The sequence below is a fragment of the Macrosteles quadrilineatus genome, unplaced genomic scaffold (assembly GCF_028750875.1).
Source record: "Macrosteles quadrilineatus isolate MER2022 unplaced genomic scaffold, UCM_ALF_1.0 Scaffold_4__1_contigs__length_99947679, whole genome shotgun sequence".
In the NCBI taxonomy this organism is placed as follows: domain Eukaryota; kingdom Metazoa; phylum Arthropoda; class Insecta; order Hemiptera; family Cicadellidae; genus Macrosteles; species Macrosteles quadrilineatus.
The window spans coordinates 15,104,397-15,122,891 of record NW_026542597.1 but is presented as its reverse complement, the minus strand read 5'-3'; the positions used below and the strand labels follow the sequence as shown (position 1 = coordinate 15,122,891).

General features: G+C 35.1%; 1 protein-coding gene across 1 annotated transcript; it reads left to right on the top strand.

Moving 5' to 3' along the window:
• The first annotated feature begins 10,028 nt into the window (after window positions 1–10,028).
• Window positions 10,029–15,248, top strand: LOC128992766 (uncharacterized). The gene is made up of 4 exons (XM_054416506.1): window positions 10,029–10,415; window positions 10,875–10,989; window positions 11,311–14,122; window positions 14,273–15,248. The coding sequence occupies exons 1-4, from the start codon at window positions 10,029–10,031 to the stop codon at window positions 15,246–15,248; spliced, it is 4,290 nt and encodes a 1,429-aa protein (XP_054272481.1).
• The last annotated feature ends 3,247 nt before the right edge of the window (window positions 15,249–18,495 follow it).

Here is an 18,495-nt window from a genome sequence, read left to right as displayed (position 1 = left end):
GAAGAATTTAAAGTGGATGTTTTACTTTTGAGCAAAAGCGTTGCTCTTGGCAACTGTATAATTAACATTATCCGTGTAACATGTTAATATAAATTTCAAAGCAGCTAACTTGTTTTTGCCGAGCAATGGCGTTTTTAAACTTCTGACCTGCAAACAAGTTTAAAGCAAAAAAAGTTCTTCAATGCATATATTGACAAGTTTATAGAATGTTTTGACATCGATGATGGAGCACCTACTCGTTGAAACTTATTGATAGGAATTGTTTTGGTTATTGTTCAATTTATGGTTTTATTTAAAGTTTTAAAGTTAATTTTGTTAAGGTTAGAGTTGATTACAAACTAAATTATTATAAACTATTAATTTTCCTATAATGTTCACATATAAAGGAAATTCGCTGATATTTTACTGGAAATACCCTTTTGAATCCGTAAAAGGTTTACATATTTTAAATTTAGACTTATAGCTGTAATATTTAAAACTTTTATTTAATAGTGGTACTTTGTTTGAAATTATTGTTGGTTATGGTGAGTTAATGTTGTTCAAATGTTTATTGCGGTACTTTCCATCACGTTGGTAAAGAAAATTACCATCATGATGGAAAATGTCCGTAATAGTGGTTGTTTTTCCAACCTTTTTTTTATCTGTTTAGGTTACGAATGTGACTTTTTTCTTTAGCTATTTTGTAGTTTTAGGCACTATTACACCTTTTATATTAGAGTTTAACAATGTTAAAATTGTTTGATCAAATTCAACTAGTCATAATTTTAATGTTACGCTACTCAAAACTTAAACGGGTGAAATTCCTGGCTGTGAAGATTGTTTCGATACCTGTAACTTCAATGTTGCATTTTAATGTTTATTGCCTTCCATACATTCTATGTTAAAGCAATTATTATCCGTTTTAGCAATCATTGGCCAATCTTGTCCTGTGTATACACAACAGTTTCACTCCTGGGAAGGACCCTAATGACCGAGTGAGACAAGATTAATCAATCCTGAGCGATACAACAACTCGCACTCTTGGGACCAGTAGACAGAAACTTTGGTCTACAGAATTCTTTTAATTTCTCCCCCTATCATATTTTATGGAGAAAGTATTGATTTCGTCAAAATTTCCTCCTGAACAGAAAACGTGGTTTTCAAAGATCATACAACATATGATCTATAGTGGGACACTTGGGGTTTGTAGTTGTAGTGCGGGCTTTTTATAATAGTGGATTTGATATTTTTTATGTCATAACAATATTTGAAGTTCTCCATTTACTGTTTCCCCAAAATATAATAGTTTCTGAGATACCAATGGCGGAATAGTTCAGTTGTCGACCTTGTATGTCGATCTTACAAGACGATTAAAAAAGACTTGTTAGATACATCAATTTTGACCAGTCAAAACAGTAATTATCAGATGTAATCAGAGAATACAATCAAAATGGCGTTTGTTCATGAATATAGTCTGTATAATAGAACAAGTCTCCTGAACCTCTATCATTGGTTAGTCCCAAGGTAGACGGAGGGTCAGTAAAGAAGATCCATCATACAGACTACAGTCAAATTCGATACTTCAGAACGAATTGAAGTTTGTCTCAGGAATACATACTCTAATATTGTTCGAGGAACTCCATTCCAATTTCTCATGTTTCGTTGAGCCTGCAAATGACAATGGTGAGACTGGTCAAAATCGGAAGATAATGCAACTCTGTTTATAAATGCATCCTTGTAAAGAGTTAAAGTACAAGTGCATATAGCAGTGCTTGGACTGTAAGGTTTTATTTTATCCTTTTACAGATGTATGGTTTTATCTTGTTTACAGATGACTAACTATTTCATGGCTGCTGAAATTCTTAGCAATAATTTTTTTCTAGGGCACTAGGCTCAAGCCCGGGGTAGTTTTTCACCCCGTTCTAAGTCGCGACCTAGGGGTTATTTGGACGGATTTTAACCCGGAACCTCAGGGTCCGATGTCCCACGCTCTACCAATAGTCCAACTCACACCCCTAACAATACTAATTTTACACTAGGTGATATATTTTAACATGTCATATCAGTAGACCTTTAGGAAGAAGACAAAGGTTTGAGCTCAACGTTGTTCCTTATTTGAATAATATAGCAATTTATTGCGAGCGCTTGTGTTTCATATGCAGTACACGTGATGGGCTCCATTAAGTCATCAACTGGTTCTCTCTTTGTAAAACCCCAAAACTGAACTGGGATGTTTCACGGATAAAATAGCATACTTCGGTGCGGAGCTAAATTGTTCTCTTTGCTTATCAGGTACGAAAATATAGTATTTTGTCCCTATTACCTGTTCTGTGTTAATATATGTTCATCACTTATTTTTATTCAATACCTCCAAGACCTTATGTTAATATTATAACCGCAGATTTATTATATTGAATCTGGTCGTCCAGTGGTCGAAAACTCGACCAAAAATATGCAACGTACTATATAGACTTCTCCATTTTCACCCACGCTGTAAATTAAACATGTGATTGGAATTTCTTCTATTTGTTTTGATTTTCTCTTTATATTCGTCCCCAGCATAGCAACCCCTAAGGACCATGTATTTTTTTATTTTAATTTTTGTGTGTGCTTTTTTTAGCATATTTTAATTTATAAAGGGATTCTGCACATCTACAAGAAATTATCTTACAATATGCGTAGATTTTCTCTGCAACGCACACGAGCTGAGAAAAAAAAGTTTTCAAGAACCATGCTTTCCTAATATAGTATATGAGAACCTGAATATAATAAGTCGTATTGCCATAATTGAAATAGCAAGACACTGTATGAGGTCTTGTGTATTTATGTTTTGCTAGTTTCTATACAATTGGTTCGTTTTATTGCAATGCGATACAATATAAGTAGTTACAAGCCACTGGGACATTGGTTTGTAACTAATTGTAACATTGCGAACAATACTGTTGAACTATTCCCATCTGGGACCAAACAGTGCTATAGTACAGTATTGCCAATCATCACAAAGCAAGCAGTAGTGAATGTAAACTACCACTTCACTGTTGTAGGTTAAACCGCGTAGTTCCGATAGCCTCGTCTACAAAGTTCGGTGGTTCAAGTCATATTAATAAGGAACCAAGCAAGACAGATCTCAATCCATTTTATTTTATACACCCTTTACAAATGTTAATCTATATTTGACTGGATGTACCTTAAAGTAAAATTAGATTTTGTCACATGGAACACAACTTGCAACAATTAATTACAGTACTAGGTTAGACTCCGTCATGAAACGCTGCACTCGTAGGAGGGTAGAGAAACAGTGAAATTGTACTCACAAACTCAAAGTCGTTAATATTTAAAAAAAAGTTGCTTAGAAAAATAGTAATAATCTTTACACGTGATGAATACTATTGACATTTTTCAACAATCACTTAGTTTCTTTTGCAAGCATTGTTGGCAGAAGTTTTACAAAAATTAGGGATATATCCTGCACATTGACGATTGTAGGCGGTTTTACATGACAAGAGTGTAATACCTTAAATAGAATTGATACCCATAAAATATATACATTTATGGAAATACAAAAATACTTAGATTACGTACCCTAACATGTAACATCCGGTAAGTTGACATGACTTCTCTAGTTGTCAATGTGGATTCTCGTCACTGCGAATCAATTTGAGCCGCCCTCCTCCCTTCCCAGAACTGTCGTTTTACCTAAGAGCGTCTCAAAACCTCATTGCAATAGTTTGTAGCTCACCTCACATACTGAGCTTGAGCTTTATTTATACAACTGGGTCAAGTGAGCTTAGTTCAGCGTGTGATACAGGGTTGGTAATCCCTTCTGAAGAAGTTATCTCTTGCCACCATCATTGCGTTTAGGAATTATAATTAACGATGTTTATGAAAGTGTTTGATGAATGCAAAAATGCAAAAGTTCAAAAACTAATGTCGTGGGCGTGATGGTAGTTCTAAAACTAGCCCTTATACAACTAATATCGATAATTGAAAATTTTGAACTTTTTCAGGATAAAAGAAAATTATGAAGTGATTATTTCATCTAACAACTCAGGAATAGCTAATGATAAGAATCTTACCTCTTAATACATAATACCTTTCTACTCGAAACATAACAATTAAAATGGTAGTCGTCCCCGTTTTGAAATGTGGCCCAAAGCTGTTAACCCACATATTATTATCAAAACACAAAAATTCTTTCCTTGAATTTTCAGTACATTGGACATTTTACAAAAATATCCATGCATTTTAAACATAAGAACACGGTTTTTATCTCCAGATTCATTTTTCTAATTTATTATTTATGAGATTCAAATCATCAGAAAATTGTGCACTAATTCAAAGGAGCAATTAATTGTAAATTAGTTCAATTAGTTCATTGTATTTCAGTCTGTACCATTCAGTATATATTATATTTGAATAAGAAAAACTATTGTTAAAAAAAACTAGCAAAAATTCTTTTTACACACTACTACACGGTTGAAATTATGAGTTTGCAGTTCAATCGATATTGTAAACAATTCTCCACTCTTTTATTAGCTTTCGCCGCTACTGCTATTGATTTTACACCTTACAAACTCGATATAATCTGTGGAACATTCCAATTCAGATATTTCTTATGCCTTATATATCTTTCGGTGTGTGTTGTCTCACGGAGTGACAACGGATTCGATTCCCGGCATACACAAACATTAAGCGTTGTTGGAAAACGTTTTCTCAAAATCGATTGAGTTTACACAAGAAATGCCAATACAAATATCAGTAAACCATTAGTAACAATCAGTAAAGTAACATAAGATATATGACTGTTTGATCACTAAATAACCAGTAGATATGACAACCTAAACGTGGATAAAATCTGGGAAGCAAATCCGCGTTTTTTTGTGGTTTACCAGTGAGGGAGCGAGCCGGTAAAGGTAGAGCGCAGGACTTCGGCCACAGTCCGGGTTTAAAATCCCGCCAAATCACCAATGGATTTTATCTAAGTGATAATGCCGCCAACCTAGATCTAGTCTGAATGAGAAAAACAATCCCAGGCAATCCCTATCGTCATATGGAAAAAACCACAAAATCTGCAAATATCGTACTTTCATGCAAGTTTAGTTTTATTCTTTTAAATCACGCAATAATTGTAAATGAATCAATTAAATACCTGCCTAAGTAGTTTTATATTTCTGCAGGGAGCGTAATTTAATTTTTACCAACACAAAATGGTATAAAAATAAATCAAACAATAACCAAAGCAATTCCTATCAATAACTTTCAACGAGTAGGTGCTCCATCATCGATGTCAAAACATTCTATAAACTTGTCAATATATGCATTGAAGAACTTTTTGTGCTTTAAACTTGTTCGCGGGTCAAAAACTTACAAACTTTATCGCTCAGCAAACAAAAGCTAGCAGCTTTGATATTTATATTAATATGTTGAGCGTAACTTTAACTATACAGCAACTAAGATCTACTCTGTTACTTAGAGTAGAACGTCCTTAGTCTATTTTTAGGCGGAATTACTAATTTAAGAGATTTACAATTTTCATGTATATTTTAGAAAAAAATGTTCTTTATAACTTTTAATTATGGTAGTGATTCGACTCAATAAGCAATACAGGTCTTCTCGGTCTTCTCCAAATGAAGACTTATCGAGCTATTGCATCATGTATTCGTAGTGCTTGTTATTTTTGAGAGAACTATTTTTCCATTCCAAATTCATGTTTGTTTGTATAACTTCTGTAGAAACAAATGATGCAATCAGTATACGCTTTCTTTTTGCTGTTTTCCAGTCTTCTATTGGAAACTAGCATTTATATCCATCTCATAAGTTTTTGACAAAACAATTACTTAAATGATAATTTAAATACCTTTTATGATACTCATCATATTTGATAATTATTTTTATTAGAGGTCTATGCATACAATTGTGAATGGTAACAAAATAATAATCTCATTACGTTTGTTTTTGTTTGTGTTTCTTCTCCATCGTTAAATTTTGAGCACATAATTCATTCTTGTTAATATTTTACAAACCCATGATACTATTCTTATTAAAACTGCACTTATATGTGACAAGTCAAGGGTTCGACAGGAATTCCTATTGACTGATTTAAGTATTTAAGTGTTTCCCAGTTATTTGTACACCAGGCCTTATTGTTATGTACAGATGTATGTAAATAAAGAATAATTACGACTTTTCAAGCCGTTTCAAACATATCTAAGCTGTCAGTTTAGTCATGTATATGTTGTGTGTGTACCCATAGTGAATATTGGACTTCATAGTGCACGAGCCTCACCTGGTGACCTTATCTATAAACAGTCCAAAACACAACTGACAGGTCCAATTGTGTATAAACAACACTTACACGGTGACAGCGAGCGTCACTGACACAACTCGTGGTGGTGTGAAATAAATATCATGTTGTTAGATAATAATGTATGTCAATAAACGTACTCTGAACTTTACATATTTCATTGTAATGAGCTCCACAGACTATGAAAAGGTAAAAATATAATTAAATTAATTTAATGTAACCATTACTTAAGTTATCATTAAAACATTTATTTAAGGTACCTAGTTATACGACATGATGAACCAGATAATTTGGATTCATATTTTTCTCACTTAATTAACTAAAGCAAACCACTATATTCACCCTTCCATCTGATTTTTCCGTTAGCGAACTATTTTAACCCCAATTTTATGAAAAGGATCGTCTGAAATATACACCAGATGACAAGAACAAAGCACGATTTCTCTGGACTGAAAGCTCTTAAAGACTTCAATCACGGTAAAAGCATATAAACAGCTGGGATTGGACGTTTATACATCTGATCAGTTGTACGTTAAGTGCTGATTTAATAAGATTTCACGTGTTTTAAAAGAACAAAATTTGTCTAAATTTCAGAGTAGGTTATTATACTGAACTCAGACCTTTCGGACCGTTTATACTTTTCCAAAGTCCATAATCTTGCGTGTCTTTAAACGAATGAATCTTCCTAGAATGTGATCTTCAGTACGAAAATGTTTTTCTCTGCATTCATGAATTTTCTTTTAATTTACGTACAAACTACATTTTAAGTCATTCCACTGAATCTATATAATTAATACGCTACATGAAACTTTGTCGGTTGAACTCCTCCGCCATTTCTTAACCGATTTTATCCGTTGACGTCTCATTGGAAAGAGCGTGTCGCGTAGATTTGCAAACTGGCCTTACATTTTTGAAAAAGTCCCTTGGGCTCTGCCCAAGTGACTTTGAAAGGTCCCATGTTATCCTTATGAAGAACATATTGTTTACATTTTGATCAGCTGTATAAATTGCTATTATTTATTATTCAATCCAATGAAACACATTGAGTACATTTATTTACTATTTGATTTTGTGTTAGCATAACCCCCAAGACGGATCGTGTTAGTATGGTTTTATCTCAAATTTGTGTATTTATCGTTGTTTTGTGTAGCTATGACGGATAGTGTTAGCATGATTGTAACTTAAATTTGTGCATTTATCGTTGTTTTGTGTAGCTATAATTTGTTTATTTCCAAAACGACTTTTCGTTCTCAATTGGCCCTCTATCAATGACCTGTGTTGCCTGTACAGCGAGGCATTGTGGGAAGGAGAAAACCGGCCGGAACGCTTTAGGTTTATCAATGACGAAGATAAACATACCAGTAATCTTTGAGTTGACTCTTTTAAACTCATTGTAAATATGACTGTTATTTGTTTTGAAATAACTCCTGTAACACTTCGCAATTGCTCGAATTCGAGCAACATGTACACTTGTAGTTTATTATTAATCGATGTCAGTGCTTTTAACTGCCCTTACAGCAATATTGTAAATACAAAATAAATAACAATTCAGTATTATCATCAAATGTTTTTTAAAATTTTCCGTAGTTACTCAACCAATGTAAAAATTCAACGTTTCTTGTAAAGTAAGAATATAATAGAAACGCATTCGGTGTTTCAAAAATCCAATAATAATTTCCAAACCAAAAAACTCTGAATTGATAAGCTGTGTAAATATACGTTTAGCAGCTCTGTTATTTCAATGTGTGCGTCCAATGCATTAGGACATAAATAATTCACACGAAGATAGCGTGTTTATGTTAGCATGCTGACATGTCAAATACCCATTAGTTTATTTCATTTATTCCATACTACAAAGCAGTAGGATTTTTAACGATTCATCTTTCAATTATAGTATGATTCAACATATACATCTTTAATACTTTCCAAATAGTGCTTCCTAACGTTGTTGTGACAATATGACACTTGGTAACTATTTTGGCTACAGAGCAAATTTTATCGGTATAGGAGTAGGCTCGTCTGCCAACGTTAAAAAAAATTAACCGCTACCATAATAGATATATAATCATGATTATTTTTTTGTTTTTATTTTCATAATTTTGTTATTTGAAATATTTTGCAATTGGGGATGAACATTGTTGAACTGGTTACTATTTTAGTAAACCACTTTTGGTGTATTCTCTATGATGCAATTTGAAATGCTGTAAACAATATTAACAGTTATTTAGTGTTAAATATTTAGTAATTCAACTAAGGACATTTAATAAAATATTTATTTAATAACATATGAACTATATACAGTCAAATATAAACAATTAATCAAGTAGTATTAACATTCAAGTCAAGTTTTTAGTTCAGTTATTGAAAGGATACAACAGCTGATATGATGACATCACTGTCCAAAGTTCACTACAGCACTTCGTACTAGTCAGTTCAGTTTAGACTCACCTCTCTCACAGTACACAGTGCTTACCTTTTGGTTTAGTCCATATTAAATATTTTAATCTCTCTTTCTCTCTTACCGCTCCAAGTGCATTATTTCATCATTTCTCATTTAAATATGGATTCCAAATTTATAGTACCAAGTGTCAAGCTAGGATCCAAGAAGATATTTTTATTTAAAGTAGATGTGTTGTAAATTTTCGTGTACAGTCCAGAATATTCATGAGTAGTGAATTGCTTTCTTTTTATTAATGAAGAAGAGTTTTAATTTAAATCAGTGAAGAATTACATACTACACAACAATAGTCATTTCTCAACATCATCTTTCATCTGTGGTCCTTCGATTCTCGTCACTCTGGCCAGAGCCATCGCTTCTCTGCTCATCTTGTTCCTGTTCTACCAAAACCCTAATGGATCTTCAGTTTTAGGATCTAAAGGTATTTCTCACAATTTTAGCTCTTAATACCATATTTAACATGGTCCTTCGAGCCGGAAGTTTCCCAGCCTATGGAAAATAATCTACTGTGACTATTAAGTTTTGTATTTATTTGAACTGAATAAATTAATTGAATAAATCTGTCATCAACATTAAGTATCATTAACAAGAGGATTAAATATTTTTGATCACATTATTATCAATTTATTAAATTGTTGCAGTAATTTGTGAAATAACACATAAAGTTTTGTTGTCCCAGACAGAAAATTTTGTTCTCAGACTGTACTGTCTACAACTCCTGTATTTTCATGCATAGTTTGTCTATTCTCTATTGTGCATTATCGGGCTGCATCCTGTCTGCCCCCCTCTCTCCCCCCTGTAATGTGAAACAAGTTTCTCTCTTGTTGCTGAATATTCAGAAAATCATGGAAGTCATACCAACTTCACAGCTGATCAACACTAGCGCTGCTGATGGATAGAAATGAAAACTTAAATGTCATTATGCAAGACTTTGTTTATGTTTTCATAACCTCAATTGTTTGCTTACACTTTTAAATTAAAGTGACAGAAGAATGTTTATTAATACGGATTGAACATTTAATTACAGTTTGTGTTTGAAATAACATGTTTTATTGAATTTCAAATTTATTATCTGGAAATAATTGCAGGTAGATATTTTCTGGGACTTAAACTTTTTATAGGCCTATACTATGGCTGAATATTTCTCTCTGATTTCAAGTTGACTAATATTAATATTTAATACAATGAATCCTGGCTGTCTTTAAATAAGTTTTGCTCATTATAAACTTATTTTAATCTGCATTTATTTTTATTTTGGAATTTTATTGAATTTAAGACTTATTCAAAATGAGGTTCTCAACTTTTGTGAAGCAATCTGAGCTTGTGCTAGCCAGGCTTAAGTCAATTGAAGCAAAAGTGCTTGCTATCGAAAAGGAACCTATCACTCCTCAACTTATAACAAAGCTCACTCTTTTGGATTCCACCGCTACAGCCAAAAATAATGATTTTGACAAATTAGTGAATAAGTTGTTCGGCACTGTGCCTTTACCTGAGGAATTAGATGAAAGTGAAAATATCACTACAATTTCAACATTACAAGATGAAATAAGTGATCTCTATGTGTCTATTCACTCTTTGTGTGTGAACTTGATACCTTCCCCAAGCTCTAACCAGTCGAGCCAGCCAAACCTGGATGATTCCAATGCAGCTATCAGCCAAGTAGCTACAACTAAGGTTAGTGTACAGCTTCCTAAACTTCAACTTGGTACCTTCTCAGGTCAACATGAAAAGTGGATGGCGTTCAAAAATTTGTTTGAAAATACTATTCATAAAAATGATAGTATTTCTGGTGTTGAAAAAATGAGTTATTTGTTAAGCTGTCTTGAGGGAGAGGCACTTTCAGTTGTTAAAAACATCCCTATGACTAATGCTAATTATTTTATTGCATGGGAATCTCTACTTAAAAGGTATCAGAATACAAGATTACTAATCTCTCTTCATGTCAACAATGTGTTAGACTTACCAGTTCTTCACAATCCCTCAGTGAAGCAACTTAGAAGGTTTTTGTCTGTTTTAAATGAAAACATTGAAGCACTTAAAGCTCTAGATGAAGAAATTTCTCAGGAAAATTTAATTTTGACCTCTCACTTGTTAAGAAAATTTGATTCTGATTTTCGCCATCATTTTGAACAGAGTCGAAGTGATAACTCTGTAACTCCTAAGTTAGATGAGTTAACCAAGTACATTGAGTCTCACTGTGTAAATCTTGAAGCAGCTAATCTTACTAATGTGGGATCATCTCTTAAGGGTACCTTAGGCCACCACACTCAAGTAAAACCCCCTCAGCGCTCAAATAAATCGGCGCTTATTGCAACTCCTCGCACTGTTTGTACATTTTGCGCAGGTGCAGATCACAAAATCTATCAATGCAAAGGTTTTCTTAAATTGACTTCACAAGAAATGTATAATTTTGTTAAAGGCAAAAATTTGTGCACCAACTGTCTTGGCGATAAGCATAAGGTAAAGGAATGCAATTCATGGCGTACATGTTCTACGTGTAAAAGAAAACATCACTCTCTTTTGCATTTTATGGATTCTGAAAATAATCCCTCTCCTAATGTGTCTAAAGGTAACACAGACAAACGAGCTCCAAGTTCTGACTCAAATAAAAATGAATCTGGTTTTGTTGGTTTGACAAATACAGAGAACACAGTTCTTCTTGCCACTGCTTTAATTGTGGTAAAATCAAGCGAAGGTAAGACCCTAGTTTGTAGGGGAGTTTTAGATTCTGCTGCTCAGTCTACCTTCATTACTCAAAGATGTGCTCAGTCTTTAGGGATTAAGCGCTCTCATGCTAATAAAACGCTTATTAATGGCATCTCGTCTGCTCAGGTGAAAACAAAAGGGTTAACTCATGTCACTCTCCAGTCCCTTAGTGGATATGTATTGGCAAGCTCTCACCCTGTCTTCATTTTGGATAATATCACTCCAGATTTACCTCGAGCTAAGATCACTCCTGAAGTTCGCTCACAGATGCAACATTTAATGTTAGCCGATCCTACTTTTGATAAACCCGCTCCTATTGATGTTCTAATTGGAGCTGACCTTTTTGCCTCCTCTGTGAAAGGCCAGTTTTTGTCACTTGGTGAGAATATGCCTGTAGCAATTGACACCATTTTTGGATATGCGCTCTTAGGATCGACCCCTGTCGCCTCAACTTGCAAAAATTCATTTCATGGATTAGTCACACTCTTAACCACCAATAGTTTGGATCTTCACACCTCTATCCAACAGTTTTGGGCTGTAGAGGAACCCCCTCTTACAAGCAAGCAATCCTTAGCCGAAGAAAAATGTGAAAAACATTTTGTATCTACGCACTCTCGCACTCGTGAAGGAAGATATATTGTCTCTTTGCCTTTCTCAGACGATCCGTCAACATTAGGCAACTCGAGCAAAATGGCAAAATCCCTATTCTGGTCTCTGGAGAATAAATTTCGTTCTAATCCTGATTTCAAGGAAACTTATGTTGATTTTATGAGAGATTACTTGTCTTCGGGACATATGACACTCTGTCAGTCACCACGTCTTAAAAATAATCCTCATTACTACCTTCCACATCATGGAATTTTTAAAGATGGAAAATTAAGGGTAGTATTCAACGCATCAGCACCTACATCAACATCTCTGTCTCTCAACAGTATTCTTCATCAAGGACCAAAACTCCACAACAACATATGTGACATCATTCTCAACTTTCGCCGACATGCGGTTGTTTTTTCATGCGACATCAAGCAGATGTTTCGACAAGTCCTTGTAAAGGAATCTGATCAGATATTTCAACTTATTTTCTGGAGAGAGAATGATAAAATGCCTCTTCAAATCTATCAGCTAGCGACTGTCACTTATGGGCTCACATCATCGCCCTACTTGGCAAATCGTGTCATTCAACAACTCATTATTGATGAAGGAAAAAATCATCCTCTAGCCGCAACTGCTCTAAAGGATCAGATTTATGTCGATGACGCCCTATTGGGTAGTAATTGCGTAGAAAACGCTCTTTTGTTGAAAAATGATGTGGTTCAGTTACTCAAAAAAGAAGGTTTCGAGTTAAGAAAATGGTCTTCGAATAATCCATTACTCTTACAGTCGATCCCTGAAGATCACAAAGAAAAACCTATTGGTTTTCGAGCTCCCGAACAACCAGTTCATAGTGTTTTAGGACTTAAATGGATTCCTAATGAAGATGTTTTTTCTTATTCTGTAGGAACTCAAAATATTAAGGAAACTCCTACAAAAAGAATTGTTTTAAGTGTGATATCACAGATCTATGACCCGTCAGGATGGTTAACTCCTGTAACCTTCTGGTCCAAATCCTTCATGCAATACTTATGGACACTTGGTCTCGATTGGGATGAACCCCTAGACGACAGCGTTATATCAGTTTGGAACAAGTTCGCCAATGAACTTCCATATATTGAAATGCTCAAGATACCTCGCTACGTGGGACTTTCTTCAGCTAAAGATATTCAGCTACATGCTTTTTCTGATGCAAGTGAAGCAGGATATTGTAGTTGTGTTTACCTGAGAGTTGTAAATTCACAAGGAATTATATCGACTTATCTTCTGATAGCGAAGTCAAGAGTCGCACCTCTGAAGCGTATTTCCATACCTCGCTTGGAGCTCTGCGGAGCACACCTGATGTCTAAGCTCCTAAATTACTGTATACAACTTCTCTCACCTCACTGCAAGATTAGTTCATACACAGCTTGGTGCGATTCCACAATCGTGCTTTCATGGATTGGCATGCCCTCTTATCGACTCAAGGTTTATGTGTCAAATCGAGTTGCAGAAATACAGGAAAATATCCCACCTTCATTTTGGCAACATATTTCATCACTAGAAAATCCAGCGGATGTTGGGTCAAGGGGTACCGCCCCACAAGATTTGATTAACCACACACTTTGGTGGAATGGACCTGTCTGGTTGTGTAAATCTGAAGAAAATTGGCCAAAGTCTGTCTGTAAATCTTTACCTGAAGAGTCTATCCCTGAAACTAAGATTCTCACAGTTAACACTCTCTCTGCTGTTCCGGATGAACCATTTTCTCTCCTCACTCGCTTCTCATCTTGGACAACACTACTTCATGTTTCCGCATACCTGCTGCGCTTCATTCATAACACCAGAAATAAAGTTAAACAAATTGGGAATTTAACTTCTCAGGAGATAAAAGAGGCTCATAACCTGATTTGTAAATTGGTTCAACGAGAATATTTTTCTGAAGAAATCTCATGTTTGAAATCCAATAAACCTTGCTCTGTACGCATTAGACGCCTAGCTCCTTATCTGGATAAAGATGGCCTCATTCGAGTAGGGGGAAGAATAAACAAGGCTGATATCTCTGAAGATCACAAACACCCCGTCTTGCTACCTAAAGGTCATAGGTTAGTTGATATTTTGATTGACCACCATCATGTCTTATATTTGCACTCTGGTCCAACTCTAACTCAGGCTATGCTGGCAAACAAGTACTGGATTCTCAGTGCTAGAAGCTTAATAAGATCTAGGATCTTTAAATGCATAAAATGTTTCAGATGTAAACCTCCTCATTCTTCTCCACTCATGGGGGAATTACCTATGAATCGAGTTACACCTTCAAGGCCATTTTCCATATCTGGTGTAGATTATGCAGGACACTTCTTTGTGAAGCAACATCTACTAAGACGAGTTCAACCTATCAAGGTTTATATTTGTATATTTATTTGCTTCTCTACTAAGGCGGTACACATAGAAGTAGTAACCGACCTAACAGCGGATGCCTATTTAGCCGCTCTTACCAGATTTGTCTCCAGACGAGGAATCGTTTCAGATATTCACTGTGACAATGCTACAAATTTCACAGGTGCATCCGAAAAACTCAGACGCAACTTTGAAAATTTAATCAAGGATTCCACAGTACAATGCTACGCTGAGAATTTCAATATTAAATTTCACTTCTTACCTCCACATGCACCTCATCAGGGAGGCCTTTGGGAGAGGGCCGTCAAAAGTGTGAAATTTCACCTAATAAGAGTCATTGGACAACAGACCCTGTCACTGGAAGAGTTTTCGACTTTAATCACCCGTATTGAAGGAATGATGAACTCTAGGCCTATAACTCCTCTTTCTTCTGATCCCTCGGACCTAGAAGCTTTGACGCCAGGTCATTTTTCAGTAGGTGGTCCTCTTATGACACCTCTTGAACCTGACTTGCGTAGCATTCCTATCAACCGATTAAAACGCTGGCAGGTAGTCCAACAGTTCAGTCAACATATCTGGGCTCGCTGGCAGAAAGAGTATCTGTACACTCTTCAAGAGAGAAATAAATGGGTCAACCCCAAGAAGAATATTGAAGTCAATGACTTGGTTGTCATTCATGAAGACAACTTGCCTCCACTCTCCTGGAAGCTTGGACGAGTTCTCTCCGTTTCACCTGGTACTGATGGAATAGTACGGGTCGTGCACCTGAAGACCGCAAGTGGACACCTCTCTCGTCCTGTGACAAAGGTGTCTGTCCTTCCTATGGAATAGTGAAGAGGAGTTACCACCCCCCTTTTTATTGATTTTCTCATTTTTTGTGTTGTTTTCAGAACCCAGGGGTTCAGGGGGGGCCGGTATGTTAAATATTTAGTAATTCAACTAAGGACATTTAATAAAATATTTATTTAATAACATATGAACTATATACAGTCAAATATAAACAATTAATCAAGTAGTATTAACATTCAAGTCAAGTTTTTAGTTCAGTTATTGAAAGGATACAACAGCTGATATGATGACATCCCTGTCCAAAGTTCACTACAGCACTTCGTACTAGTCAGTTCAGTTTAGACTCACCTCTCTCACAGTACACAGTGCTTACCTTTTGGTTTAGTCCATATTAAATATTTTAATCTCTCTTTCTCTCTTACCGCTCCAAGTGCATTATTTCATCATTTCTCATTTAAATATGGATTCCAAATTTATAGTACCAAGTGTCAAGCTAGGATCCAAGAAGATATTTTTATTTAAAGTAGATGTGTTGTAAATTTTCGTGTACAGTCCAGAATATTCATGAGTAGTGAATTGCTTTCTTTTTATTAATGAAGAAGAGTTTTAATTTAAATCAGTGAAGAATTACATACTACACAACAATAGTCATTTCTCAACATCATCTTTCATCTGTGGTCCTTCGATTCTCGTCACTCTGGCCAGAGCCATCGCTTCTCTGCTCATCTTGTTCCTGTTCTACCAAAACCCTAATGGATCTTCAGTTTTAGGATCTAAAGGTATTTCTCACAATTTTACCTCTTAATACCATATTTAACATGGTCCTTCGAGCCGGAAGTTTCCCAGCCTATGGAAAATAATCTACTGTGACTATTAAGTTTTGTATTTATTTGAACTGAATAAATTAATTGAATAAATCTGTCATCAACATTAAGTATCATTAACAAGAGGATTAAATATTTTTGATCACATTATTATCAATTTATTAAATTGTTGCAGTAATTTGTGAAATAACACATAAAGTTTTGTTGTCCCAGACAGAAAATTTTGTTCTCAGACTGTACTGTCTACAACTCCTGTATTTTCATGCATAGTTTGTCTATTCTCTATTGTGCATTATCGGGCTGCATCCTGTCTGCCCCCCTCTCTCCCCCCTGTAATGTGAAACAAGTTTCTCTCTTGTTGCTGAATATTCAGAAAATCATGGAAGTCATACCAACTTCACAGCTGATCAACACTAGCGCTGCTGATGGATAGAAATGAAAACTTAAATGTCATTATGCAAGACTTTGTTTATGTTTTCATAACCTCAATTGTTTGCTTACACTTTTAAATTAAAGTGACAGAAGAATGTTTATTAATACGGATTGAACATTTAATTACAGTTTGTGTTTGAAATAACATGTTTTATTGAATTTCAAATTTATTATCTGGAAATAATTGCAGGTAGATATTTTCTGGGACTTAAACTTTTTATAGGCCTATACTATGGCTGAATATTTCTCTCTGATTTCAAGTTGACTAATATTAATATTTAATACAATGAATCCTGGCTGTCTTTAAATAAGTTTTGCTCATTATAAACTTATTTTAATCTGCATTTATTTTTATTTTGGAATTTTATTGAATTTAAGACTTATTCAAAATGAGGTTCTCAACTTTTGTGAAGCAATCTGAGCTTGTGCTAGCCAGGCTTAAGTCAATTGAAGCAAAAGTGCTTGCTATCGAAAAGGAACCTATCACTCCTCAACTTATAACAAAGCTCACTCTTTTGGATTCCACCGCTACAGCCAAAAATAATGATTTTGACAAATTAGTGAATAAGTTGTTCGGCACTGTGCCTTTACCTGAGGAATTAGATGAAAGTGAAAATATCACTACAATTTCAACATTACAAGATGAAATAAGTGATCTCTATGTGTCTATTCACTCTTTGTGTGTGAACTTGATACCTTCCCCAAGCTCTAACCAGTCGAGCCAGCCAAACCTGGATGATTCCAATGCAGCTATCAGCCAAGTAGCTACAACTAAGGTTAGTGTACAGCTTCCTAAACTTCAACTTGGTACCTTCTCAGGTCAACATGAAAAGTGGATGGCGTTCAAAAATTTGTTTGAAAATACTATTCATAAAAATGATAGTATTTCTGGTGTTGAAAAAATGAGTTATTTGTTAAGCTGTCTTGAGGGAGAGGCACTTTCAGTTGTTAAAAACATCCCTATGACTAATGCTAATTATTTTATTGCATGGGAATCTCTACTTAAAAGGTATCAGAATACAAGATTACTAATCTCTCTTCATGTCAACAATGTGTTAGACTTACCAGTTCTTCACAATCCCTCAGTGAAGCAACTTAGAAGGTTTTTGTCTGTTTTAAATGAAAACATTGAAGCACTTAAAGCTCTAGATGAAGAAATTTCTCAGGAAAATTTAATTTTGACCTCTCACTTGTTAAGAAAATTTGATTCTGATTTTCGCCATCATTTTGAACAGAGTCGAAGTGATAACTCTGTAACTCCTAAGTTAGATGAGTTAACCAAGTACATTGAGTCTCACTGTGTAAATCTTGAAGCAGCTAATCTTACTAATGTGGGATCATCTCTTAAGGGTACCTTAGGCCACCACACTCAAGTAAAACCCCCTCAGCGCTCAAATAAATCGGCGCTTATTGCAACTCCTCGCACTGTTTGTACATTTTGCGCAGGTGCAGATCACAAAATCTATCAATGCAAAGGTTTTCTTAAATTGACTTCACAAGAAATGTATAATTTTGTTAAAGGCAAAAATTTGTGCACCAACTGTCTTGGCGATAAGCATAAGGTAAAGGAATGCAATTCATGGCGTACATGTTCTACGTGTAAAAGAAAACATCACTCTCTTTTGCATTTTATGGATTCTGAAAATAATCCCTCTCCTAATGTGTCTAAAGGTAACACAGACAAACGAGCTCCAAGTTCTGACTCAAATAAAAATGAATCTGGTTTTGTTGGTTTGACAAATACAGAGAACACAGTTCTTCTTGCCACTGCTTTAATTGTGGTAAAATCAAGCGAAGGTAAGACCCTAGTTTGTAGGGGAGTTTTAGATTCTGCTGCTCAGTCTACCTTCATTACTCAAAGATGTGCTCAGTCTTTAGGGATTAAGCGCTCTCATGCTAATAAAACGCTTATTAATGGCATCTCGTCTGCTCAGGTGAAAACAAAAGGGTTAACTCATGTCACTCTCCAGTCCCTTAGTGGATATGTATTGGCAAGCTCTCACCCTGTCTTCATTTTGGATAATATCACTCCA

Excerpts from the sequence above, each read along its gene's own strand:
- LOC128992766 (XM_054416506.1), top strand. The coding sequence starts at position 10,029 with ATGAGGTTCTCAACTTTTGTGAAGCAATCTGAGCTTGTGCTAGCCAGG. Across the intron at positions 10,416-10,874 it reads GCCAAGTAGCTACAACTAAG|AGTCGAAGTGATAACTCTGT; the intron begins GTTAGTGTACAG and ends CATTTTGAACAG. Across the intron at positions 10,990-11,310 it reads TGTGGGATCATCTCTTAAGG|GTAACACAGACAAACGAGCT; the intron begins GTACCTTAGGCC and ends ATGTGTCTAAAG.